Source organism: Mercurialis annua, linkage group LG6 (genome assembly GCF_937616625.2).
Source record: "Mercurialis annua linkage group LG6, ddMerAnnu1.2, whole genome shotgun sequence".
Classification (NCBI taxonomy): Eukaryota; Viridiplantae; Streptophyta; class Magnoliopsida; order Malpighiales; family Euphorbiaceae; genus Mercurialis; species Mercurialis annua.
The window spans coordinates 41,548,149-41,575,906 of record NC_065575.1 but is presented as its reverse complement, the minus strand read 5'-3'; the positions used below and the strand labels follow the sequence as shown (position 1 = coordinate 41,575,906).

At 33.6% G+C, this 27,758-nt stretch overlaps 4 protein-coding genes across 6 annotated transcripts; all 4 read left to right on the top strand.

Moving 5' to 3' along the window:
• Nucleotides 1-2: 2 nt before the first annotated feature.
• LOC126685968 (putative DUF21 domain-containing protein At1g03270) lies at nt 3-4,287 on the top strand. Of its 2 annotated transcripts, XM_050379971.1 has the most exons (13): nt 6-422; nt 522-598; nt 687-770; nt 862-975; nt 1,104-1,187; nt 1,308-1,379; nt 1,857-1,924; nt 2,421-2,508; nt 2,623-2,696; nt 2,780-3,155; nt 3,363-3,409; nt 3,498-3,579; nt 3,947-4,287. In XM_050379971.1, exons 1-13 carry the CDS (start codon nt 182-184, stop codon nt 3,992-3,994), a joined length of 1,455 nt encoding a protein of 484 aa, XP_050235928.1. In that variant the 5' UTR covers nt 6-181; the 3' UTR covers nt 3,995-4,287. The 2 variants fall into 2 exon arrangements, with proteins under 2 accessions (XP_050235929.1, XP_050235928.1); XM_050379972.2 differs by lacking the exons at nt 3,363-3,409; nt 3,498-3,579; nt 3,947-4,287 and having other exon boundaries at nt 3-422; nt 2,791-2,931.
• Nucleotides 4,288-5,366: 1,079 nt separating this feature from the next.
• LOC126687241 (uncharacterized) lies at nt 5,367-10,501 on the top strand. Of its 2 annotated transcripts, XM_050381721.2 has the most exons (10): nt 5,367-5,616; nt 5,868-5,933; nt 6,107-6,275; nt 6,369-6,816; nt 6,910-7,183; nt 7,437-7,610; nt 7,715-7,831; nt 9,079-9,258; nt 9,354-9,400; nt 9,825-10,501. In XM_050381721.2, the coding sequence occupies exons 2-10, from the start codon at nt 5,886-5,888 to the stop codon at nt 10,219-10,221; spliced, it is 1,854 nt and encodes a 617-aa protein (XP_050237678.1). In that variant the 5' UTR covers nt 5,367-5,616; nt 5,868-5,885; the 3' UTR covers nt 10,222-10,501. The 2 variants fall into 2 exon arrangements, with proteins under 2 accessions (XP_050237678.1, XP_050237677.1); XM_050381720.2 differs by having other exon boundaries at nt 6,369-7,183.
• A 1,238-nt stretch (nt 10,502-11,739) lies between these two features.
• LOC126686144 (glutelin type-D 1-like) lies at nt 11,740-16,581 on the top strand. Its single transcript, XM_050380176.2, has 3 exons — nt 11,740-12,128; nt 12,236-12,789; nt 16,092-16,581. The coding sequence occupies exons 1-3, from the start codon at nt 11,939-11,941 to the stop codon at nt 16,410-16,412; spliced, it is 1,065 nt and encodes a 354-aa protein (XP_050236133.1). The 5' UTR covers nt 11,740-11,938; the 3' UTR covers nt 16,413-16,581.
• A 2,661-nt stretch (nt 16,582-19,242) lies between these two features.
• Nucleotides 19,243-20,941, top strand: LOC126653419 (glutelin type-D 1-like). Its single transcript, XM_050347313.2, has 2 exons — nt 19,243-19,473; nt 19,904-20,941. Exons 1-2 carry the CDS (start codon nt 19,278-19,280, stop codon nt 20,773-20,775), a joined length of 1,068 nt encoding a protein of 355 aa, XP_050203270.1. The 5' UTR covers nt 19,243-19,277; the 3' UTR covers nt 20,776-20,941.
• Nucleotides 20,942-27,758: the final 6,817 nt, after the last annotated feature.

The window sequence follows — 27,758 nt, the reverse complement described above, 5'->3', positions numbered from 1 at the left end:
ATAATTCGGCATGGGGTTGACTGATGTGTCGTTATTTCAAAAGACGTCGTCGTTTTCATGACACTCATCACCATTTTCACAAGCAAAAGCTCAACAACTTTCAACTCACTACACTGTCCGTTTCCGTTTCTGTCACAATCTCTCACTTTTCTGAAGAAACGCCAAGAAGGGGAAACCGGAGATGTTGCTGTTGAATGCCCTAACTCTGGCGAGAACGATGTTTTCTGTAAACGACATCGTTTTTGAAGCCGACGACATTGAATTCGGCACCGTTTGGTGGTTTGTTTTCGCCGGTGTTTCTTGCTTTCTTGTTCTGTTTGCTGGTATTATGTCTGGTCTTACTTTGGGATTAATGTCTCTTGGCCTTGTTGAGCTTGAAATTTTACAAAGAAGTGGCACTTCTACCGAGAAAAAACAAGCTGGTCTGTTCATAATTTCGTTTCATTTTTTCATTTTTAAATTGTTTTTAATTGATTCATTTCAATAATTTTAAACTTTGTTTTTGATTTATGGCAATTCAGCTGTTATTTTACCGGTGGTTCAAAAGCAACACCAGCTTCTTGTGACTTTGCTTTTATGTAATGCTTGTGCAATGGAGGTGATTATTTCATTTATTTTTTAATTTTATTTGATTTAAGGTTCATATTTAATCAGTGTGTAGCTAAACGGGTGTGTTATTATTGCAGGCACTTCCTATATATCTTGATAAAATTTTCCATCCGTTTGTTGCTGTGCTTTTGTCGGTTACTTTTGTTCTTGCGTTTGGGGAGGTATAATTACTACTACAACTATGATATGCCGAATATTTGTTATGTTTCTTTGTAATTGCGAAAACGGGTTTGGTAATGTGTCTTTTATCAGATCATTCCGCAATCTATATGTTCGAGATATGGACTTGCTGTTGGTGCAAATTTTGTGTGGCTAGTGCGGATCTTGATGGTCATTTGCTATCCCATTGCTTATCCGATTGGCAAGGTAAGAGTTAGATGATTTTAATGGTATGTTAGTGGTAGTCAAATGCAAATTTGTGGCATTGTAATGAGTATATTATACACTTCTTTACCCACTTTGTTGATCATATTGAATTGGCCTATGTTGTTCAGGTTTTGGATGTTTCACTAGGACACAGTGATGCTCTGTTTAGACGAGCTCAGCTTAAAGCACTTGTCTCCATCCACGGACAAGAGGTGATACCTAGTTGTTGTCTATTACTTCATAGAACTGCTTGCTTGCTTTTATCAAAAATGTGCTCAGTAATTTTATTTTTCTCGTTTTCATATGCAAACTTACTATTCAATCCATTTTAGGCTGGCAAGGGTGGCGAACTCACTCACGATGAAACGACAATTATCAGCGGAGCTTTAGATTTAACTCTGAAGGTAGCTACTGATATGAATTTCTATGACTCTGGATGTTGAAACCTGTTGCAATTTTAAAACAGTATCTTCTTATAGTTGTCTTGTTTTGTAGACAATGAATATCATGTGTGGACGTATAGAAGGAAGATATAGTGGCATCTGATTGATTAGGTGATCCAATGAACTTTTCCCTAGTGGTGACATGCAAAACAATAGCAAATCTCTGTTTTATGAAATAAACACTGCGTAAACAAATGGTAGATTCAACTAGTTCAATAAATAGTCAAAATATCAGTATAATAATTTGTGTGTTTGTATAGTACATTGTGCACGTGTAGATAGTTATAGTAGGTATATGTGTGCATGGCTGTTGCAATAATTTGATAATGCTGCCTGCTGGCGATTCATAATGTTTGTAGGATTATGCCAGGTATTTTTCATCTGGGCAATATAAAGCTCCATATAATTTTAATTTCTGATGTTTGGTTTGATACGCAGACTGCAGAGGAGGCTATGACACCAATTGAATCAACATTTTCTTTAGACGTCAATTCAAAATTGGACTGGTAAGTGTCTTTGCTTTAATCAGATTGTTATTTTGTATGTCTGCGCTATTTTCAAAAATTACAAACGTTGTGCCAGAAGTTACAGTTTGCCTTTTGTGGATATTTGTGGCAAATTATGGGAATTAGGCTTTAGATTGGCTAAGATTGAGGACTAATTAAAAATTTAACTGGAATTGCTCAACTGCGAGATTCTCGCTTATTATATCTTGAGCACGAGGCAATTTTGCGAGTGGAAGTGGAGGAAAACTTATGCAAGTAATTAATGGTTTTCAATAGCTTAAGTACTGCACTGCAGGGCTAAATTGTAGCTCTTCTATGCTGACTGCTTTCATGAATGAACACAGTGACTTGTGAAGATCATATCTCAACCTAATGAACATAAAAATAGGAGCATGGTTCTTTCTTCTTCATCTCCACTTCAAGGACGAGTTCATATCTTAAATTTGTATTCTATATATGTTTTTCATGTGTTGTTGTTGACCTACTGCTCCTACAGGGAAGCGATTGGTAAAATTCTTGCGCGTGGCCATAGTCGTGTCCCTGTCTATTCAGGAAGTGCAAAGAACATTATTGGGCTCCTTCTGGTAGGTGAAAAATAAAACTGAACATCTTATGTTGAACATTAGTCCTTGATAGTGACTTCCAGCTGATTCTGAAGTGTTCACTTCTTTTTGGGTATTACTTTTATTGGGATTCAGGTGAAAAGTATGCTGACAGTACGGGCAGAAACCGAGACTCCAGTTAGTGCAGTTTCCATCCGGAGAATTCCTAGGTGCGCACATGAAACCATTTGTTTCCCTTTCTTTTGTTGTTTTATTTAATGCATATACTCTTTCTCATACTTTAATTTCCCAGGGTTCCATCAGATATGCCCTTGTATGATATTCTTAATGAGTTTCAGAAGGGAAGCAGTCATATGGCAGCTGTAGTCAAGGTTCATGCAAAGAGCAAGAATTCTCAGCCTACCAGTGATGGAGAGAAATTGTACGAAAAAAATTTTGCCAATGGGGAATCTGAATTGCATGCACCTCTTCTCATCAAGCATGATGATAAATCAGAGTCTGTTATAATTGACTTTGAGAAAGCTGCAAGGCCTCCAGCAATCAAGCAAAAAAAAACACATGAGCAAAATGGTGCAGCAACAACCATGTCTCATCTATTCGAGGATGTCGAAGATGGTGAAGTCATTGGCATTATCACACTTGAGGATGTTTTCGAAGAACTTCTACAAGTAAGTTTCTTTTTACCACAATATGTTGAGTAAACATGAACTGTGGCTCAGCTGCTCATCTTAAAATTTGCTGCCTGCAGTTACTGTTTTGCTTCAAAACTTATAATTTAATCATTTGAATGTATCTTGCTAGTTCTGTAAGATGAATACACTACCAATATGAGATGTTTTTGTTGCTCAATTTTGATAATCCTTCTCCTATTGCAGGAGGAAATTGTGGATGAGACAGATGTGTACATTGATGTTCATAAAAGGTATTCTGCGATCTTTATCTCATGTGCTTATATTTTTTCCGTTCTGTTTATCTGGCTATGTGACTAATATAGTGTGCTAATTTTTCAGAATACGTGTGGCTGCTGCAGCAGCTGCTTCTTCTGTGGCACGAGCCCCATCCAATCGAAGGCTGCCTACCCAAAAGCCTGCAGTAAGTAAATGTTCTTTTGAATACGATGTTGATTTTCTGCTTAGGGTTAGAATGCAAACTAGAATCACATTATCTACTAGGATTAGCTAATTTAGGCAGACCACCTAGTAATTCCACCTTAAATGTCCAAAAAGACGCATCAAGTAAGAATTATGCTACCATAAGATTGACTACTTTTCATACAATATAATTGCAAGCATGATATAATAAATTGTAGTAGATTTTATCTTTCCAGAATCATGGGATTTTGGGAAAACATTAAAGGACACACTTTGTATTGATTTCTGTGAGCTATTGTTAGATGTGTACTTGTTGGCTTACTAAGTTGAACTATGGTTTTTGTTTGAATTTTATTTACTTTTTTCAGGGAGTTCAAGGTAAGCAGAGTCCAACCCTAAAGAAATCTGGAGGGTGATTTGCTTATGGTATCAAACAAGTGATCTACACAAAGATATCTTCCAAGCAAATAAGAGGTGACATGAGAATTCCTGTTAGGCAGTTAAATTGTAGATTTTAAAATTTTGTTTCTATGCCATTGTCAGCTTTTCTGTTCAATGTGAAATACCACTTGTATTTTCGAAACACACGGTTAGGTAGATAACAATGAAATATCAGGCCATAGTTTTTTTTTTCTTCTCTCAATTCTGTATATGAAAATTTCCGTAACGAACTATAGAAATTAGAAAATTTAATTTACATTGTTCCTCAGGACGTGTTGTGTGAAAATGTCATCATAATATTTTGTAAATTGGGTTTTTATATATGTTCCACTGGCACACCATGGAGGCTTTATACTGAAGATAATGAATCTGCACCTTCTTAGCAAAAATGGCATATATGCCATGTTTTGTCACTTAGCACAGCTTTTAAGGTTCCAAAGTTTTCTTTCAATTTGTTCAGAGGAGCAGAATAGTGTAGCTATATTGTATAATCAAGTTGGTATTTTTGTCCTATTAAAATGCAGCTGTTGCTTGTCATGATATTTTCATTATTATCAGCTACTTAATTAAATCTGCATTTTTAGCAATGTAGTCATTTTTGTTTTAATTATGTAAGACAATATGCGAAAGTTGCAGTGCACTCGTTAGCGCAGAAGGGAAGCATTATTGATTTGATAACTATCCAATGTTTCTTATGCGTGTAATTGCTTCCGACTTGGCTTAATTAGATGACAATTATTCATAAAGATAAATAAATTGAAGTTCTATATAATATGCTATGATTTGTGAAAGAATTTTCGTTTGAACTGTTCTTAATTTCTTATGTTACAAATTTAATAGACAAGTGTAGTCATTTTTTTTCCAATAATTTTTAGTGAAAGTAATCATATGACGTTTAAACATATTTATATTTTTGATTGATATCTCATATAGTTTACTTATATTATAATCAGATTTTTAAATTTTTAGATGCAAAATGGTCATATATTACTAAATTAAATTTTAAAAATCACATTGTATATAATTTTATATTATTTCACATTAACTAAAATTAAACTTTAGAAACTTTTTGTTTGCCCCTCATAGAGTGGATATGAGGATACTATTGTGGTATGTGTCTTCAGTGTCTTAAATGTTTTAACCTAAAAAATATAACTAAAGTTTAAATATTACGCAATTTATAAAAAATTTAAATATTTTAATAAGTGGCCAGCAATAGCAGATGCCATTTTTTACGAATTCAATAATAGTAGAAAAAATTGAAAAATTGATTGGAAGAAATTTCATGGAAACCACTCATCAAATAAAAACAAATACTACATAAATGAAATAAAAATAAAACCATTTTCCCATGCAAAACTCACACTCCCCCAAAATCCCTCACCCAAACAAATTCCAGAGCAATTTACGAGAAAATCCTCCGTCATATCTTTAAAATTACGATTTTATCCAATTTCTTAGCAGGCTCAGTGTTCAGGTTTCCAGTCACATCCTCGTAGCTGACTTCTTGATTCCCGAGAAAATAATTACACCATTAAATAAATTTCTCCATTAAACGTCTCAGTTTCCCTGTGTGAATCTTCAACGCTGCTGCTCGGTCAGTCTTTTTAATACAGTTAAATTGATTTTAGTTTTGTCAATTGTTAAATTGATTTTAGTTTCCAGTGAATGAGTATTGTAAAACGTATGTAAATTGAGAAGTGTGTTTTATTAGGGTTTCTTGACTATTAATCGAAATTCTGTTAGCAATCTATCTATGGTTTAATTTTTATTTGTTTTGCGGGATCTTGATCATTAAATTGTCTGTTATCTGTTACTTTTGTTTATTAATTTATGTTGATCATGCAGATTACACCGCTTAAAACTATGGGGTTTACTACAGTTTATCGAAGCTTATTGGAACTGTTTCCTCAGGTGATCTTTAAAGGTTTTATTTAGTTGCTTTTTTACCTTTTTGTACTTTATTGATTTGTTTTAGTGAAATCTAAATTGTTTAATTATTGTTTTGTTTGTGATTTTTAGTTTTATTTAATGTTTTCTTAAATGAAATTTATCTGTAATTTTCTTTTTCTTGCTGTGAATACTAGGTTGATGCGCGCATGCTAAAGGCGGTTGCTATTGAACACCCTAAGGATCCTGATCTTGCTGCTGAGATTGTTATTTCTGAAGTTCTTCCTTATCTTGCACGTCTGTCCATTGCTGGCCCTCCTATTATTGATGACTGTAACAAGGCTAGTGGTTTATCGGCCGGCAAAGGTAAACTAGAGGAATGTTTTCTCGTATGCACGAATACATTTTAAATTGGTTTTCTGTATTTATTTGGTTATGGTTTTGTGAATGATTGTGCAGCTAAATACGAGGGACACAGCAGTTCATCGAATGATCAATTTGGTTTGGGAAAAACTGCAGGCTGTTCTTTGGAATCAAGTTTGACATATAATGAGTCTACCAGTAAAACTGATTGTAATGATTCTGGCCAGCTTTCTGATTCAACTCATCAACCAAATGCATACAGTTCAACTGAAGCTGTGTCTTTGGATTCTAATATTGATGCTAATCAGTTGCAAGGAAATATCGATAGTGAGGAGTTAATATTGTTAAAGAGGCCTAGACGTCCAGACAATCTGCAGGCTGATACAGGTCATACTTCTGAATTTGTGTCCAATGCCTTGTCACCAGAGACAATTACCATCCAAATTGAGGTGCCAGCTTCACTGGGTAAATGTCAAGAAGATAATATCAGAGTTGCGGATCTGCCAACTCTTCAAGCCATGTCATCTAGTTTGATGCAGGAAAGGCATGAATTTGATGGCAGCTTGACTGGTATTCAGCGTGAGTGGAAGGATTTAGATTGCCCTTTGCTAAATGATTTTGATACTTGTGGGAAAAGGAAAATAGTTGAGCCATGCATAGATGGTAGGGAAACCCCTCAAGTCGAGCCATGCATAGATGCTGTGGAAAACCCTTCACATGAGCCATGTCTTGATAGTACTAATTTAGAGATGGAAAATTCTGCGGTTGAAAGGACTCCAAATACTGCTGAAGTTGATTTTCACCCAGAATTCTCTGGCACTCCCACTACCAGTTCTGAAAACTTGAAGTTTAACCAAGAGATCAAAATTGATTTTCTTGATGATATTGTTGAAGCTGCTAAAAACAATAAGGTAATGTTAGGCAGCTTTTAAATAGTTTAATTTGTATGAAAAGTTTATGAAATGTACTTTGTCAATCTGTGTCACTTTTTAATACACGACTACTTGTTTGGCAGTTTAAGCATCATATTAATGTGGGGTTTTCATGTTTTTAAATTAGCATTCACAGAACTGTTCTTCATTATATGATATGAGGCATAAATAAGAGAAACTTTTTTTTATTATAGTTGCTGACTATTATGAATTATTTTCTTGTATAATGCAGAAAACTTTGTTTTTAGCAGTGGATTCAATAATGAACATGATGAGACAGGTTGAACTTAAAGAGAAAGCTGTAGAGGAAGCCAAAGAGGAAGCATCATGTGCAGGTCTGGATATTCTAGCAAAGGTTGACGAACTAAAACAGATGCTTTCCCATGCTAAGGAGACAAATGATATGGTAATATTATTGTATTTGATAGATGGGTTAGATACAGTCACTTATTTGTTTTCTTATGATTCTTCTTTGAGAAGAATTGCTTATTTTATATATTGCTTTTGCAGCATGCCGGCGAAGTTTATGGTGAGAGAGCAATTCTAGCAACTGAAGTGAGGGAATTGCAGGCTAGGCTTCTCAACTTGGCAGATGAAAGAGACAAAGCTCTTGCAATTATTGATGAGGTATTTTACATCAAGTTATTCCTTTTGCAGCATAACCACACAAATAGTTTAAAAGGATTTACCCCTGAGAAAGCAGATAAATGGTTTTCACTTTATCTCAATATCAAAAAGCTATTTGAATTACTATCTTATAGCTCATCGGATTCTGATTGTATCGATTCTAGTGCACTATGATAACTATCCTTAACACCTTTAAAATGCTAATCTTTCTATCATATGGTATGAATTTGAAGAAGGCTGGAAAAGAATCCCTCGAATCCATTCATTCATTGCACTCAATTATAGTTGAGCGTTTACTTATCTGTTAGATATTATTTTGGCGCTTTTTGGGAATTTCCCAAGTATTTCTCTAGTAATATTTTTGGTTGTGATAGGATCAATTTCTCTTTTTATTTGTAACTACAATTAGTTTTCAGTAGTGCTTGCACAGTTACATGCTATAATCTGGTAGAGAAACTTATATACTCCCTTCGTCCTAAAAGATAAAAAATCTTTCTACTTTTGTTGTCCAAAAAGATAAAAAAAATATTGCTATTTTTAGTACTCCCTCCGTTCTTTTTTAGTTGTCCATTTAGCCAATATTACACATACCAAGATAGTGCTTCTTTTGTCTTAATTTATAAAGAAAAATACTAATATAGCCCTATTAGTTAATAAATACCTTTTAAATTAAAACATAAAGTCATTTATTAGGGATGGGTAAACTTGGAAGATAAGTAGCTAATATCATATGGGATTTCTAAATGGACAACTATTTGTAGACAAATAAAATTTAGTAAATGGACAATTAAAAAAGAACGGAGGGAGTATTAGTTAAATATAGAATTATCAAAATATCCTTATAAATGACCGGTATATAAGCATTGAATCTATATCTTGATTTTTTGAATATTCTAAATGACCGGTAAATAAATGCTAGTATTATGCTATATTTAATGTATTGTCTTTGTGGTTCTTGTAAATCAATCTCCATAAATTTGAAGTCATCTATTAATAAATGCATTTTGAAGTGAAACATTATGGAGATTGATTTATAAATCGGTCATTTTCACTTCAAAATGTTTCACTTCAAATTTATGCTGATAGTGTTTTTGTAAATATGATCTCACTAGTCTATAATATACAGAAATTCAATTGTTAGATGGAACAAATGAAAACATACAATTATGCATGGGTGAACTAGTTAAATTTATCATGTATGTGGATGAACAACACTCATTTATTATGCAAATGCAATTTCTCCCTAGATGGGTCGATCTCTTGAAGAACGACTAGCTGCAGCGGAGGAATCAAGGAAAGCTGCTGAAAAGCAGAAACTGGAACAGGAAGCTGCTGCACGGGTTGCTCTTGTTGAACAAGAAACCATCATGGACAAGGTGGTGCAGCAGTCCAAAATCTTACAGGAGGAGGCAGATGAGAATGCCAAGGTCACTACTAATTTCTAGTGCAATTTGTAACTTGAGGTGTCAACTAAGTTAAATATTTGTGCTGTAATTAATCTAATCCTTATATCTTACTGCAGCTGCGTGAGTTTCTTATGGACCGTGGTCGTGTTGTTGACACATTACAGTAAGTCTTCTCATAATTTCAGAATTAATACGTTTGCACGAAATTGTTAATTTGTTTTTCTTGCTTGTATTATGAACCTGTCTTTCATGATTATCTGGCTTGCACTACATGCCACTATTTTTTTCTGAATACTTGTACTCAAGTAATAATAGTTGCTGGCTTAACTTCTTTCTAATTTTGGTTGATTACGTCAGTTGCTTATGCAGCAGGTTGTGTATCTATTAGAATTTGAATTGGATGAAATGTAAATAGAATTAAAATATCTTATGGTCAATCTGCATGCATTTTCTATCTCTTAAATGTTCTTTTCACATTTCAAGGGTTTTCATACCCAGTATGTGCTCTAGCCTGTTGAGGTATATTGATCAAAATGCTGTCATTTTCAAGCCTCTAGATTTGAGTTGTGTTGTTTTTATATTGGCAGAGGGGAAATTTCTGTTATCTGTCAGGATGTGAGATTGCTGAAAGGGAAATTTGATGAGCGTGTTCCGTTAAGCATGTCTATTTCCTCGAGCCAAACGAGTTGCATCCTAGCCTCATCGGGGTCATCTCTTAAAAGCATTGCATCTGATCTGGTTTCTGATCCGAGAGAAGCTTCTAATAGTCCGAAAGAAAGAAGCCCAGCATCCTCTATATATGATCAGTCGCTAAAAAGCCTACAACAGATAAGCCCCTCATCCTCCAACCGCGGCTCTTCACCAAAAATCCCTGAATTGATGAGAAGCCCCACATCCTCCATGGATGGCCAGCCACCAAAGGGCGGAGTACAGGAGATGAAGATGTATCATGATTCCGATGATGACTGGGAATTCTTTGGGTGACTTCAGAAGTCTTGATAGTGAGGTATGTAAATGGTGGATATAGACAGAATAAGTTCTGAACCTGGAGATATTATTATAATCTTCTCTAGGTTAGGGTATAGATTTTGCATAATGGTTGAAACTCTGCAGCTTCTATATAGATAGCAGCTACTCTATAATTTTGGATTTTGTTTGTAAATGGGTTATTAAGTGAAAACATGAGAACCATTATGAATCAACTTTCTTGCGGAGTTTCTGTTATAAACAGCTGAAAAAAGAAACCAATATGTTTATGTTTAAAGGGTTATATTTTTACATATAAATTCACGAACAACATTTATTTTTGTAATGTAATCACGTTTTATAAGAGTTGATATATATATAAACCAATTATTGTTTTTTGGCAAATTGATATACCAATTGAAAATTTGGTCCAACATTATGTTAATAGGTCCTTTTATGGACGGAATCGTGTGGTTCAATTGCTGTTGAGTATTAACATTATGTCGGAAATGTCAAAAGGTCACTATACTTTCAATTTGTGTTTAATGGTCCCTTTTTGAGTTTTTTTATTCATTATGTTTGTATTTATAAATTTTTATTTATCTGGTCCTCTTAAAGTTCGATAATATGACACATTTTACCAACATGTAAAGCTGGTTTGACATTTAAATTTGATCTCAGCTTGCGTTTTTATGGTGAGAGTAATATACGCTCCTCCAAGAGTTAAACATTCAAAATAAACTAAGTAATTTTTTTAAAAAGTACAAGGACCTAAACATGGGTTTCGTCTAATTATAATCAGCCCATAAATTTAAATCCGAACTACTATTTCTCCATGAATTTTAGGAAATTATTATATTTTTCCTCACATTTACTACTTTACTTTAACTAAAACCTTCCTCTTATAAGAGGGTTTCAATATAGAAGTAAAACATTAAAGTCAGGAGATAATAGTGAATATTATTCTTTTTTTTTTAGTTGTCCATTTAGAAAAAAAATTACACATACCAAGACAATGCCCATTTTGTCTTAAATTACAAAGAAAAATAATAATATAACCCCACTAGTTAATAAATGCTTTTTAAAGTAAAATATAGAGTCATTTATTAGGCATGGGTAAATTTGGAAAATAAAGATTAAAATCATCTTGAATCTCTAAATGGACAACTATTGATGAAAAAATATATTTGTCTAAAGTGACAACTAAAAAAAATGGAGGGAGTAGTTTGAACTTTGAACATAAACTTATTGGTCATTAACCCAAATTATAATTGTCATGAAATCAAATTAGTGAAAGTTTGATCTTCATGCCCGTGGAAGACGATCAGGGTCTGAATTCATTGTGACAAACTGGTTCATCCAATTTGTCTGGAATCAGGTACCGTGGAATCATCTTCAACTTCTGAGTTTCTTTCAGCAAATAAATCAAACAGGAGCTTAAATCCTCGTCACCCTGTAGGTTGTCAACTATTTTTGCTCCTTTTATTCAGTCGCACGCAATCCGAATTGCCTTAATTATACTTAGGAATTAGGACAGTCTATCATACTTCTTTCAGAAGTTCTTAACTTCATGATTAAACACATTTCCACGTCAAAAACTTATCCAATCTCCTAACCATCTTATTTAATTTTTCTTCTTCCACGATCCCTATAAATACACCCATAGTTCCGCCACTTTAATCACAAACATAAGCTTAATTAACTCCTATCTAATCTTCCATTGAATCAGTCGAAAATGGCGGTTGATCTTTCTCCCAAGTCAGCCGAGAAGGTTTATGAAAGCAATGGTGGCTCCTACTCTAGATGGTCTGATCTTCCCATACTAATCAAAGAGAACATCGGCACCGCCAAGCTTTCTCTTCTCAAGGACGGTTTTGCTCTACCGAGCTACTCCGATTCCTCTAAAGTCGCTTATGTTCTTCAAGGTATCAATTTTCGTTGATTGGCTACTAATTATTTCTTCTCCAATTAATTTCAGTTTGATATGTTGTTCTGAAAGTTTTCTTGGTACATATGTTTATCATGTTTTTAGGTGGCGGTGTGGCAGGAATTGTCTTACCGGAATCAGAAGAAAAGGTAATTGCAATCAAGAAAGGCGATGCACTCGCATTACCATTCGGTGCAGTTACATGGTGGTACAACAAAGAAGACACAGAACTTGTAGTCCTTTTCCTCGGAGATACCTCAAAAGCCCATTTACCCGGCTTTTTTGCTGATTTTCACCTCATCGGCTCTAACGCCATATTCACCGGCTTCTCCTTGGAGTTTATCAGCCGAGCATGGGACCTAAAGGAGGACGAAGTCATAACCCTAGCCCGAAGCCAACCCGACCAAGGAATTATCAAGCTTGAAGACAATTTCAAAATGCCTGAAACCAATAATGAACACAGACAAAGTTTGGTATTGAACTGCGATGAAGCTCAACCTGATATTGATGTTTATTACGGAGGCAGAGTTGTGGTGTTAAACACCAGGAAATTTCCTTTACTAGGAAAAATCGGACTCGGTGCCAATTTCGTGACATTGGAGGGGAATGCAATGCGCTCTCCAGGATTTTCCTACGATTCTGCTCTTCAGGTTATGTACATTTGTTGAGTTATGGCTCATATTGTTCCTATTTGGATTAGGATATATTGTTCCTATTTAGATTAGGATACTTAATCCTTTGTTTAGCATTGTTTTCCTTTTAGGATTTATAGTCTAGTTCCTTATTGGATTAGGACTTAAATTGTGTCTTAAGGGTTCACTATAAATAGAGGTGATGACCCTATTGTAAACACACAACAAACATATAGAATAAATTCTCTCTCTGCCCGTGGAGTAGATCGCATTGATCGAACCACGTAAAAATCTTGTGTGATTCTTTTCTTTTCTCTTATTTATTTTCTGCTGCGCTAACAAGTGGTATCAGAGCCTAGATTTCAAATCTGAGATTCTAGGTATTTTGTTGATTGAAGATGTCGCTTCATAAATTCGATATTGAGAAATTCAATGGTTCGAATGACTTTACTTTGTGGAAAGTCAAGATGAAGGCTGTTTTGGTTCAACAAGGATGCGTAGCGGCGTTAGGAGGAGAAAGCAATTTACCGGAAGGTTTGTCTGTGGGAGAGAAGGCAGATATTATGTCAAAGGCACATAGTACGATTCTATTGAGTCTTTCTGATGAGGTGTTGAGAGAGGTTATCGGTGAAGGAACTGCTGATGCTTTATGGGGAGCGTTGGAGAGCAAGTTTCAGAAGAAATCTCTTACAAACCGGTTGTATCAGAAACAACGTTTGTATACATTGAGGATGACGGAAAATACTCAGGTAAGAGATCATGTTAATAACTTCAATCGAATTGTTATAGATTTACAAGGTGTTGGTGTTTCGATTGAAGAAGAGGATCAAGCCCTCATTCTTTTATGTTCTTTGCCCAGTTCATATGAAAACTTTGTTGATACAATGTTATATGGTAGAGATTCGATTTCTGTTAGTGATGTAAAGGATGCTTTGCAATCCAAAGAACTAAAGAAAAAGGTCTCTAACTCTAATGAGGAGGAATCGGTTTCTGGTCTTGTGGTGAGTCGGGGCAGGAGTCATGAGAGAGATGGTGGAAAAGGAAACATGTCGCGTTCCAAATCGAAGTCTAATGGACGATGATGCTATCACTGCAAGGAGAAGGGGCACTTTAGAAGAGATTGTCCGAAGCTGAAAAAGGGTGGCGAAAACAAGGAATCAAGCGGTAATGCTAATGCAGCTGTAGTACAGGAGAGTTCTGATGAGGAAGAAAGCGGTGATGTTTTGACTGTGAGTACATCAAGTTCCGATAGTACCTGGGTCCTAGATACTGGTGCATCTTATCATATGTCTTCTAGAAATGAATTGTTTAATTCTTTCAAGGAGTGGAATGGCACTGTAAAGGTGGTGAATGATAAGGAGCTTGCTGTCAAGGGTAGTGGTTCTGTTCAGATCAAGATGTATGATGGTATGGTTAGAACATTTGATGCTTGGTTTATTCCTGAACTGCGGAAGAACTTGATTTCTGTGGGTACACTTGACAAGCAAGGGTACAACCACTCAGGTGGAGATGGACAGATCAGAATTTCTAAAGGTGCATTGACTGTGATGAAGGGTGTGCTACAACACGGCATTTATATTCTCACAGGGAGTGCAGTAGTGGGAACTGTGGCGGTTGCTCGGTCCTTGAAGGTACATGATGGTAAAACCGAGTTGTGGCATCAGAGGTTAGGTCATATGAGTGAGAGGGGGCTATCCATATTGAGTAAACAAGGGTTGTTAGAAGGAGCGGAAACGGGAAAGCTGAAGTTCTGTGAAACTTGTATTCTTGGCAAGCAACGCAGGGTGAAATTCACTTCTGGAAGGCACACTTCTAAAGGCATCCTGGATTATATTCACTCGGATTTATGGGGTCCTGCTCGGGTTGAATCCCACAGGGGACTCAAATATTTTGTGACCTTTATCGATGACTACTCGAGAAAGGTGTGGTTGTATTTTCTGAAATCGAAGGATGAAGTGTTTGGGCGGTTCAAGGAGTGGAAGACCATGGTTGAAAAACATACTGGAAGACAGGTCAAGACACTCAGGACGGACAACGGGTTAGAGTTTTGCAATGCACCATTCGATGACTTCTGTAGAAAGGAAGGTATAGTGAGGCATCACACTGTACGGTACACACCACAGCAGAATGGGGTTGCAGAGCGGATGAACCAAACACTACTACAGCGTGCTCGGTGCATGCGGTTAAACGCGGGTCTTCCAAAGCGTTTATGGGCTGAAGCAGTTAACACTGCTTGTTATCTGGTGAATAGATCGCCATCTACTGCAATTGATTTGAAGACACCTCAAGAGGTATGGTATGGTAAACCCTCTGATTATTCTGGCTTGCGTGTTTTCGGTTGTGTTGCCTATGCTCATGTTAATGATGGTAAACTTGAGGCGAGGGCAATGAAATGCATATTTCTAGGGTATGCGACTGGAGTTAAAGGGTACATACTGTGGTGCACAGAGATGGATAGAACTCCAAAACTGATTATTAGTAGAGGCGTAACCTTTGATGAATCTACTATGTTTGGCCAGAAAGAGGAACTTGGTGATCTTGCAGGAAAAACTGATCTGGGTGCTAGCCAGAAGGTGGAGTTTGTAGCTCCAAATAGGATTACTACTGATCCTATAAACGAGCCTAATGAAGAAGTGGTAGAAAAGAGTATAGCAACAAGGAGAGGAAGAAGGCAAATCAGAACACCAATGAGATATGTGGATTGTGTTGATACGGTTGATACTAATCCTATGGCTTATGCTTTGGCAATAAGTGAGATCATTGATTCTGATGAGCCGCAGTCGTATAAAGAGGCAATGCAGAGTAGAGAAGCATCTGATTTGGTTAATGTACGCGTTGCATGAGGCTCTTAAGGGGCATGGATGGCGGAGAGAGAGTTGGTCTTGGTTAACTTTGACTTTGGAGTAATTTAAGTCAAGGTGGAGAGTTTATTCTGTGATGCAATTTGGTGTCCTTGTGATTTGCTGAAGAAGGTTTCAGGATTAATCTTGTTGGGTGTATTCGCCAAGGTGGAGATTGTTGAGTTATGGCTCATATTGTTCCTATTTGGATTAGGATATATTGTTCCTATTTAGATTAGGATACTTAATCCTTTGTTTAGCATTGTTTTCCTTTTAGGATTTATAGTCTAGTTCCTTATTGGATTAGGACTTAAATTGTGTCTTAAGGGTTCACTATAAATAGAGGTGATGACCCTATTGTAAACACACAACAAACATATAGAATAAATTCTCTCTCTGCCCGTGGAGTAGATCGCATTGATCGAACCACGTAAAAATCTTGTGTGATTCTTTTCTTTTCTCTTATTTATTTTCTGCTGCGCTAACAACATTGTTCGAGGCAGTGGTCGTGTTCAGGTTGCCGGAGCAACCTGGGAAAGAGTCCTGGAATTTGATTTGAGTGCAGGGTGTTTGTTCATCATTCCGAGGTTTCTCGTAGTTTCCATGATTGCTAATTCTGAAGGAATGGAATGGTTCTCTGTTATTACAACTCCTGATCCTGTTTTCACCTATCTGGCTGGAGAGACTTCAGTTTGGCAGGCTCTGTCTCCTCAAGTTTTTGAGGCATCATTTAATGTGGATTCTGACGTTGCACGGCGTGTCCGTGACAGGAAGACTTCTGGTGCAGTCTTCTTCCCTCGCCCATACTGAAGAAAGCTATACTTAGAATTTGTACCACGCCCTCTACTTTTACTAAAATCGGTCCACTCAATTCACCACAAAGAATTAGGAATTATCTTTTAATAATGTAGTAAGTGGTGTAATTTTCATACTGAATAAGGATGTTAATTGATTGATGCTGTCTTTATTGATTGGAGATATTAATATGTGCTTTCTACAATTACTTTATCTTTAAACAAAGTAAGTTCAATAATGATGTTTGATTTTTAATTATTTATTAATCTTACCGTTAAAATATTTATGTATGTTATTTTTTTTAATCATTTTAGAAGAGAGAGTGCTTGTAGGATTGCTGCTTAGTGTTTATACGTTTGAACTATAGTTAATTTATATATTTATATATGAAGAAAGGTCAATTCTCCTCTTGAATTTGGCACAAAATATCAAAAAGGTCATTCTCGCTGGTTTTGGTACAAATCAACCAAAATTTGGTCATTTGGCATCAAACCAGCCCCTCTGACTTAAAAAGAGAGTAAGATTGCTAATTACACTAATTTATTCTAATTAAAATTTTAATGAAACACAATTAAAACCTTAATCAAACTTAATTAACCTAATTATTCTAATTAAACACCTAAATCTAAACTGCCAAAAACCTCCGCCATAAACGGCTCCTCAGACGAGGAGCCACTACTCCTCACCTGAGGAGGAGCAGATTTCTAGCAGCTAAAAAAGAGCTCCTCATTTTAAAATAGTGGATCTGCTCCTCAGACGAGGAGCTGCTGCTCCTCGCCGAATGGAGGTAGCGGTGGATGGAGATGGAGTGGGGTGGAGTCTAGATGCGGCAGATAGTGGTCGGAAGGAAGAAAAAGAAGAAAGGAAAGATGAGAAGAAAAGAGAAGGGAAGAAGAAGAAGAAGAAGGTAAAAAAAGAAAAAAAAATCTTTATTTTTTATTGAAATATAAATTAATAATTGAATTTTTAAAAATTAAAAATTATCAAAATTAATTTAAAAAATTAATAAAATATTAATTAATTTAAAAGATAAATAAAATATAAAAAATTCTCAATCATTTAAATTATAAGTGTTTGCAGATTGAAAATAATAAATATGTATTTAAGTAATTACTTTAATAGAACTCTATGGTTTATTTTTTATTATTTTCTAATGGTTCAAAATAAATATTATTTTTCACTTTAAATAAAATTACTTCTTATATTTGAAACAATTCGAAGTAGAGCCTTAATTAAATTTCTACTATAAAATTTATTTTTATATGTTTATATTTATCACACTTCTAACAATATTTAGATTATAATTTGGTATTGAAAAAACATTATACTCTAAATTAGATTTAAAATTTGTCAATCAACTCTCAAATTAGTCCAAACAGTGGTCTAATTTGATTTAAAAATGTTATTACAAACTAAAGTTTATTTATTGATAGAATACATAATTTGTTATATTTGAGATAATGAATTGCTCATAATATTTCAACAATAAAATTTATCATTTAATACATTTGAAATAATTTTAATTTTTACTTGAATTTATAAAAGATGCAGGTACGTCGTTGAATAAAGGTGATGAATACGCCCTTAAACTTCCATGAAATAATTATATCTCTATATTTTATTTCGGTGCAACCTGGCCCCTAAATTTATAGAATCAATACAAATCATCCTCTCATACTAACTCTGTTTAATATTCCGTTAGGATAAAGGCTTATTTGCACCAATTTTTTTTAAATTTAAGAGCCGGATTGAACAGAGTTAGAATTTAAATAATACAAATATTTTTCCATCAAAAGTTGAACGGTTTATTTGTGCCTTAATTATTTTGTTGGGTGCAATCAAAAAGGTATTATTTTTACATTTTTTCTTTCTAAATTAAAGCAATTGCCTTTTCTTTTTTTATTCCGATTTCAATTTAATAATTGTAGTAGTCATCCCCTTTCTAATATATTTTTTTAATATATTTTCTTCAATTCAATTTATTTCTTATAATTTTATACATTGGTGCGTTATGATACTTTGTTAATTTCCCACAACTCGTGTCATGTAAAACTTCAAATATGAAATTTATAATCCTGCATTTGCCATATTTTTAACAGTGGATTCACACATCAAAACTGTGTGTTTTGAAAATTCGGTTTTTATATCATCAATTTTCATCAGATTTTCAATTGGTGTATTGATTTGTCAAAAAAACGGCAGTTATATAGATATTAATCAATTTTTATAAAACATGTCTCGATTAAAGTGTAATAACATGTATAGTTTTATAATTTACACGAGTTTAAAATTACTGCACTAAAACAGGCAATGGTTATGCTAATTATTCAAATGGTACTGTAAAGATTTTATTGGACATACCAAAGCTGCAAAAATTCTCATGTGAAATAATAATTGTCATATAATCAATTAGCCAAAGTTTAATAATCTTCATGCCTGTGGAAGATAATTTGGTTCGAATCAGAATTCGTTCTGATAAACCAGTTCTTCACCCAATTTGGTTCGAATCAGAAACCGTAGAATCATCGTTAATTTCTGAGTTTCTTTCAGCAGATAAATCCAACAGGAACTCAAATCCTTTTCCGACTTGGATTAAGTTGTCAACTATTTTTGTTCCTTCTCTTGAATCTTCAATCACACGTAATCCGTATTGCCTTAATTATACTTAGGAATTATGATAGTCTATCCTACTTCTTTCAGAAGTTGTTAATTTCATGATTAAACACATTTCCACGGCAAAAACTTATCCAATCTCCTAATCATCTAATTTAATTTTTCTTCTTCCACAACGCCTATAAATTAATACACTCATAGTCCCGCCACTTTAATCACAATCATTAGCTTAATTAACTTATAATATAACTTTCAAATTAATCCACAATGGAGGTTGATCTTTCTCCTAAGTTTGCTAAGAAGACTAATGGAGGCAATGGTGGATACTTCTCGACATGGTCACCGTCTGAGCTTCCGATGCTAGGCAAAGGAAACATCGCCGCCGTCAAGCTCTCTCTTCTCAACAATGGCTTTGTCCTACCTCATTATGCTGATTCCTCTAAAGTCGGTTATGTTCTTCAAGGTATCATTTTCATTTTCAAACTTTCCTTTCAGTTAATTATAAATACATCGATGACGTTTATATAAAATCATAATTCTACCACATTGTCGTAGGTTCAATTTCTCCCATAAGGCCATAACCACTCCCTCCTTCCCGATTATATAAAAAATTAAATGTATTATAATGTAATTTAAATGACATAGATTGTAATTCAGGTAAAAATAATGAATTTATTTGCAATTAGTCTAAAACAAAAAAATTTACAAAACTCATAAACAGACGGAGAGAGTATTTCATAGATGGATGTTGAGTTATTTCGCCACAGGATCACGTTTGATATATTGATTTGAAATTAATTTTTTTTTATTTGCTATAAATTATCTTCTTTTTTTCAATTAATATCAGTTTGATATATTGCTGTAAATGTTTTCTTGGTTTATTATGATTTCAGGCAGTGGTGTGGCCGGAATTATCTTACCGGAATCAGAAGAAAAGGTAATTGCAATCAAGAAAGGCGATGCACTCGCATTACCGTTCGGTACAGTTATATGGTTTTACAACAAAGAAGACACAGAACTTGAAGTCATTTTCCTCGGCGATACCTCTAAAGCCCATAAATCCGGCGAAATCACTGCTTTTAACCTCGCCGGCACTAACGCCATATTCACCGGCTTCTCCTCGGAGTTTCTCGCCCGAGCATTTGACCTGGATGAGGACTTTGTCACAGCCCTAATCCAAAATCAACCCGGCCATGAAATTATCAAGCTTGAAGAAAATTTCAAACTGCCTGAACCCAATAATGAACACAGACGAGGCATCGCATTGAGCTGCGACGAAGTTCCACTTTATGTTGATGTTAAAAACGGAGGCAGACTTGTTGTGTTAAACACCAAAAACTTTCCGATACTCGGCGAAATTGGACTTGGTGCCGATTTAGTGACATTGGAAGGTAATGCAATGTTCTCTCCAGGATTTTCCTGCGACTCTGCTCTTCGAGTTACGTACATTGTTCGAGGAAGCGGTCGTGTTCAGGTTGTCGGAGCTGACGGGCGTAAAGTCCTGGAAACTGATTTGAATGCAGGGTGTTTGTTCATCGTTCCGAGGTTTTTTATAGTTTCCAAGATTGCTAATCCTGAAGGAATGGAATGGCTCTCTGTTATTACAACTCCTGATCCTGTTTTCTCCCATCTTGCTGGAAGGACTTCGGTTCTGATGGCTCTGTCTCCACAGGTTCTGCAGGCATCATTTAATGTTGATTCTGATGTCATAAGACGTATCCGTTTCGGGACTTCTGATGCTATTTTCTTCCCTTCCCGAAACTGAAGCGATCCTGAGAATTTGTTGCACGCCCTCTACTTCTACTAATATTGCACAGCCGAGTTCACCACATAGAATTATAAATTATCTATTGATTATGTAATAAGTGGTGTAAATTTACTATTAAATAAAGAATATCGATTGATGCAGTTATTAATTCGAGATTTTAAAAAGGTGCACCTTTCTAAAAGAGATTTTCTTTTTCAGAAATAGCTTAGGCATAAGTTCATAATACCAATCAAATTTACTTTAATCTTGATTTAGTCATCTGCCTCTATATCTTCTTGATGCAGATATAATGCGAGAAATATTTTTACTTCACATATGATGAATTTGAGTATAAAGTTGAACAAATTGGATTGACAGTATATTGTATAGTTTGGTTGGTGAAACAGCTTTGTAGTACTCCATTTATGCAAAACATTACCAAGAATGTCATAAAATGCAACCTCGGCTTCACCCTAAATCAATTGGACTAACATGAAAACTTGGACAACATAAAAAAACTTAAGTTGAGACAAGTATTTATTATTCTAAGATCTAAAAAGCGGTTTAGAAACTCATTGTCAATTAAAATAGAAGTGCATGAATTAAATTTCAATTAAATTAAAGTATAAAAACAAATTTACTTTTATGACGGAGGAATTCGATGTTTACAATTAAAAATTAAGGACTCAACGTTGATAAATTAAAGTGCAGAAATCCAATGCGAGAACTAAATCTAATTAAACTTCGCGTAATAGACTAATAGTAAAAGTTCATAATCACATACTCATAAACTGAATTTATCTAATAATTTATGATAGTAAAATGATTGCAGTTGAGCATAAAGTTGATGGTTATATTATATAGTATCAAAAGGGTGTGATTACAAAGTGCAAAATCTTCAGTTTAAGTTACTATAATACATGTATTTCACACAAAAGCAGACCATAACTACTTCTAAATAACCTAAATTTGTGTGCTCCATTAATCTTGATTCACCTTCATTAATCTTAATCCATCTTCATTAATCTTGATTAACACTAATCATGCCAACACAAAAGCATAACAGTACATCTCCAAATAATATAAAGTCTTGTTCTTTGCTCTCTAATTTGCCTTGAACATCTCATCTTCATGCTCCTTGCTGAAAATACACTTGCTGATGATGCCATTTTTTTAAACTCTAAACTCAAATATTAAATTTTTTATTTTAGAATTTTGAGAAGTGTGGCTTCAAAATTTGCTTAGAAGGGTATTTATATGGGGAATCAGAAGATATGTTGAGAAAAAACTTGTGGTGGGTGGCAAATGTTGGCCATCTGATTGGGCCAGTGAGTGGGGCCAATGATTGTAAAAGATGACAAGGCAATGCTATAAGCTTGTCTCCTTGCCAAACCAATTTGATTATGACTAGTCATCAACTTTCTATATCTATTCATCTTGTAGGGTATTATATGCAATTTGTTTGTACCTTCATTCATTGCATTATGCATATTACAACACTCTCAATATTTGATTGAAAGGTTTTTTATTTTTTTCTAAATTGAAATGTATGTTTAGTTTGGGATCAACTAAAATATATTCCTTACCTAAATCATATCATACCATACCCACAAATCATGATCCTTTTGAACACTTTGGTGAGAGCCAAATTATAATAATTTGGAAAAATTAAATATAAAAGAATAGCACTTGATACCATTGAATAGAATTTCCAAATATTGGAAATTTTAAAATTACCGATTCCACATTAACTTTTTATAAAACAAAAGTTAAAAAGAAACTAGAACGCTATCGAATAAAAAAAGTTTGTCTACCGTGCTATTTAAACATTCGGGACAGTTCGGTATGGAAATGTATTGCACGAAAAATTTAAGACAAATAAGGATAAATTATGATAGATTAAATTAAAGAAAAATCAAAATACGAGTACTAACCAGTAACCAACTTTATAAAAATTCAAGTGATATGTAACCAAGTATATAAACTATATTATAAATCAAATGATACGGAAATTATGTAATAATAACAATTTGTATTAATTAATACATAGTTTATTATACTTTCAATTATATTATGGAGAAATTCTTAAGTAGACTCAGTCTACCACGTAATCCATAGACTAATCCTATAATATTATAACACGTCATTAAATTAGTGACATCATCGTAATATCACCATTAAAAGGTGTAAAAAATTAACAACTAAAATTACGATAAGAACAATGATAACATATTAAATTACATTAAATTTAAAAATTAGTTAAACTTAATAATATTTTTAGATTTAGATTTGCTAAATAGTACATGAGTCATATTTATTTTTTAAAGAATTAATACATTTACATTCAGAGAAAGTTAAATGTTAAACAATGAAAGTTATCATGATGCTCCTGCAACTTCTTATTATGGTAGTTCATGCATGTAGTTTAGTTGATGGGCATAACTATGTTTGAACTGGATTATTTAATTACTAGTATAAAATTGACCTTTATAATGAAAAATTAGCAGCACTTTTGAATAAATAAATAAATTTATGATTGGGTTAGTTATTATTTAAAAAATCATGGTTTAAGATGCAATTTTATATATAGTTAGTTAGCAAGGCATAACTTAACTATTTATTTTCTTGAGCATTCTTTGGCATATGAAAAATGCTAGCCAATGATAATTTAAATAAATGTTGCTATCAAATCCTTTGAACCATAATTAAATACAAAAATTAGGTAGCCCTAATCAACTGCTTAACATAACTAAACAAGGTTAGTTACAAATATTTCATTTAGAGGAAGGTTTATAAATTAAAAGAACATTTATTGATAATCATATTGTGTTGGAGCTTTGTTGACCTGAAAAATATTGTATTTGAACCTAATTTTATCAGAACATACATCAATTTCGAAATAAGTATGATAAGGAAACATCAACATCTTGCTACCTCATGATTCTGATTTTCACATCAATACTTAATCACACTGTTTCTTTTTGCTTCTTAACCAATTCATTAGCAAAATTTTATTTTATTTTAAATTAACCTGAACCAATAGTTAAGGATTTAAAAGTTTTTAAATTGAATTGAATCAAGCTAGTCTGTTTCGTTAGAGGACATCGGAATTTTGTGTCGATAATGTTAGGGGCGGATCCAGCCGACTGCTCCTCCAAATGTTCTTTTGTTAAAAAATTTACTCCTTCAACTTTTAATTTTTTTTTTTTAAAGAATGGTTATTAAAGTTTTTTTTCTTTGACAAATGACTATTAAAGTTTAATTTTATAAAATTAGCCTCCTAAAAAAATTATACAAACCAGCATCCGCATCCTAGAATTTCTAGTTTCACTCCTAATTAATGTTATCTTGCTTTGGATTCCAACATCTCAAACGAATTAAATTTATAATCTAAAAAAGTCCTGCACATCGCACAGATCACTAATGTACAATTCTTAGAAAATATACAAGTGTTGAAAGAATAAAGTATGGGGAGGAATGGGATCTCCAAAGCTATCCGCCCTCGTAAAAAAAATCGCAAGCAAGGGATATGCCGTTATTGGTATTACGAATTTCCTTTTTGATTGATCTGAGTAATCGTACTAAGATCGGGGATCCGACGTTTTTGAATTATTAGAATACTATTAATAGTAAGAAGTAGAAAAGAAAAAGAAGTTAGTATAATCACATGCAGAATATGTGTAGTCAATCCGACATGCCGGCCATTTATGATTGCCGGCCGTGACAAACCACTTCGATTGGAACTCATTTCTAATCTCCTTTTAGCTATTTGCGACCATTCGAAGTGTTACGTCCTTCTCAAGAAACAAACCCTTCATCGGCTCCCACTGTTAAGACACATGGGCTCCACACTTTGAGTGCTGACAAGGTTTACACGTGCTCTTTTCCTTGGGTCTTTTGTCCAATCATATTTCAGTTGTGAGCCCATGTCCACGTGCTTGTTGGGCTAAAGCTGGGCAACACTGAAGCTTCTTCCGCTCTTCACCTTATCTGAATTAAAGGATAAGGTCTGTCCTAATCCAAGTTTAGGAAACTTGTCAAAATCATGGCTTTATGGACCGAATCGGATTGGCCGGTTTAAATGGTTTGATCAAAAACCAAATATCAATTCGGTTTGGTTTTTTTTTTAAATGGAAAATATAATTCACTCTTTTCAAATAAAAAAATCCAAGGAAAAAAAGTGAATCAATTAAACAGCTATAAATAATGTCCGAATTTTTTAAAAAAATGAATATAATATCTATTAGTAATAATTAGTTTATTGAATTTTTTTTACATGTGCTTGAATTTAAATATATAAATGTATTAGTAATTTTTTAAATCAATTGAATCAATAATTGGACCGATTAAACTATAAATAAATGACAATTGGCACGGTTTCTAAATACTAGTCAAGATATGACTGTTTAAAGTTTAAACAAATGTCTCAAAAAAATTAAAAGTTTATATTTAGAAAAATCAAAATATTATCTATACTTCACAATCCAAAATATAATTGATTTTGAATTGTCATAAATTTGATTTTATAAATTGATATCAAATTTACATAAATTTGATTTTGAGTTGATGTCAAATTTTGAGGTATAAATATAAATTTTTATAAAAAAAATTATTCATAAATTCAAGGAAAAAATTATTCATAAATTCAAGTAACAACCCTTTTGAAATTATAGAAAAAAATAAAAAAGGAATTAAAAGAATGTCGGAGCTTGTAAAGTTTAAGAACAATGAATCAACATGTACCAACCAAAACCATTTCCATTTGGGAGAGAAAAGTTTGGACAAGATGGAGAAGATTAAGGAATGCACACGTGAGTTGGTATACATAACTCTAATTTGCGGACGACACAATGTTTCAACTCTGTCCCATTTTTCAATGATGGAGGAGATGAATTTTACAAGTTTGATTGCTCATATTAATCAAATATTTGCAATACACGTGTACCTTAAATTCAAGGAAAAAATAATTGGCCTTCAATTGAGGTATCTTAACAAGTTTGATTGTCTTGTTGGTTTTATTTCAGTAAAAATTGCCATAGATACATGCAATAATATCTAGGACAATATGTTTTATCCGATTCAAGGAACTTTGATGGCTCTAGGGTCGATTTCATGTGTAATATTAGAGTTCGTGTGGACATTAGAAGTCCTTTGAAGTGTCTGATGAAATTGAAACGAGGTGTAGTAATGTGGAGCCGGTTGACCTTTCAATACGAGCGACTACCAATGTTTTGTTTCTATTTGCGGTATTGTTGGTCGTCGAGAAATATTCTACAGGAAGTATTTTGATTAATGTTCGCCCTAGTTAGACATTGACGATTGTCAAAAGCTAATTTTTTACACGCAAGTTCAGAAACGTTAAACATATTAATATGTCAATTAATTGTTTGTATATATCAAAATCAGAAATATAAAGACATAGTCAAATAGCTTGTGGGACTCGTTCAACAAAGAGAAAATTAGAGTAGTTACGGGCTTTGACCATTTTAATTAAAATAATACGGTCTCAAAAATGAGAATTGAGATTTACGGGGCCCTTTTAATTTAGGCGAAATCTTCAAAAAATACCAAACCTTTGCGATTTTTGTCAGTTATGACCAAACCTTTCAAAATTTCCAAATATAACCCGCTTTGGCAAATTATGTTCCTTTTATAGCCATTTTTGAATCGGTTTGATTTTTTATTGTGATTAAACCTTTTATTATGACATAGTACGTAAAGATTTAGTATTTTATTGTGATTGAATATTTTTTAATCTTATATACATGGTTGTTATGTTGGCAAAAAATCGGTTTTGATTTGAATTTGGCTATAAAAGGAACATAATTTGGCAAAACGGGTTATATTTGCGAATTTTAAAAGGTTTGGCCATAACTGACAAAAATCACAAAGGTTTGGTATTTTTTGAGGGTTTAGCCTTTAATTTATTTGAATTTTAAGATTTTAGTTAGCAATTATAGGTTTTCAAATTAGAAAAAATTCATTATCATAAATGGTAACTTCCCTCTTCTACTTGTTGATTGCATGTTTACATTTGAAATAGATTCTTTCAAGAATATCTTCGAAAATTACTCCGTAAATAACTCCACAAACAATTCCCCAATCCCACTTTCCAAATCTTTCTCATTTTTTTGATTTTAGGTAGACACAAATTCTGGAATGGCGAAAACTAGGGCGTCTTCAACAAATAATTCTGATATGAAATCATCCTCATCAAAGACACCCGCAATGGCAAAATCGAAGAGGGTATCTAGCAAACGAAAAGTTGATTTTGATGATGCTCAAACTTCGAGTAAGAACCCTAGAGTTCTTAGTAATCAAGAAGATAGTGATAGTGATTTCGAGTTATTCACTCTCACTGATAATCAAAAGAAGAAAAAAAATTGTTCTTTCTCCTCATACTTCTGTTAAGGTAATTTTTATTAAAATTCTTTATTTTTTTACCTTTAATTGATTTTTGTATTTTGTTTCCTGTGATTCAATAATGTATTTTAGGGTGTGTAACTAAATGTTGTCTATTTGGTTGTTTTGTTTAGATGTGTTTAAATTATATATTTGTTTTCTTAATTTTTTTAATTTTTTTAATGCATATTAGATGTTTTTAATCTGTTTATGGTCAATATTTAGTTGTCTGTTGGTTATCTATGGGTGAACTGAGATTAGAATGTATTTATGTGTTTATGAACTCTGTATTGTGTTAGTTATGTTAGTTTTTTTTTTTTTTTATGCATTTTATTTGTTTGTTAATTGTGTAAGGGTTCTTATGGAGTTATCTTATGGAGTTATCTTATGGTTAACTATGGGTGAACTGAAAGCAGTCGTTGGAGTGGGACGAAGATAGGCGAACGATGAACGAAGGCGAGGTGGCTGGCAGCTGTTGTCTTTTTTATTGTAATTGGGATATTATCAATGATGTAAAAATAATGAAGGTTAACTATATATTTTTTAATGGTTAATTAATAGTTAATCAACTTTGTATGAATTTTTTATATAAAACATGA

Coding starts and splice junctions, on each gene's coding strand:
- LOC126685968 (XM_050379971.1), top strand. CDS start 182: ATGTTGCTGTTGAATGCCCTAACTCTGGCGAGAACGATGTTTTCTGTA. Junction 1,188..1,307: donor TCTCCATCCACGGACAAGAG/GTGATACCTAGT, acceptor AATCCATTTTAG/GCTGGCAAGGGTGGCGAACT. Junction 3,580..3,946: donor TGCCTACCCAAAAGCCTGCA/GTAAGTAAATGT, acceptor TACTTTTTTCAG/GGAGTTCAAGGTAAGCAGAG.
- LOC126687241 (XM_050381720.2), top strand. CDS start 5,886: ATGGGGTTTACTACAGTTTATCGAAGCTTATTGGAACTGTTTCCTCAG. Junction 7,611..7,714: donor CTAAGGAGACAAATGATATG/GTAATATTATTG, acceptor TTGCTTTTGCAG/CATGCCGGCGAAGTTTATGG. Junction 9,259..9,353: donor AGGCAGATGAGAATGCCAAG/GTCACTACTAAT, acceptor ATCTTACTGCAG/CTGCGTGAGTTTCTTATGGA.
- LOC126686144 (XM_050380176.2), top strand. CDS start 11,939: ATGGCGGTTGATCTTTCTCCCAAGTCAGCCGAGAAGGTTTATGAAAGC. Junction 12,129..12,235: donor AGTCGCTTATGTTCTTCAAG/GTATCAATTTTC, acceptor TCATGTTTTTAG/GTGGCGGTGTGGCAGGAATT. Junction 12,790..16,091: donor CTGCTCTTCAGGTTATGTAC/ATTTGTTGAGTT, acceptor TGCGCTAACAAC/ATTGTTCGAGGCAGTGGTCG.
- LOC126653419 (XM_050347313.2), top strand. CDS start 19,278: ATGGAGGTTGATCTTTCTCCTAAGTTTGCTAAGAAGACTAATGGAGGC. Junction 19,474..19,903: donor AGTCGGTTATGTTCTTCAAG/GTATCATTTTCA, acceptor TTATGATTTCAG/GCAGTGGTGTGGCCGGAATT.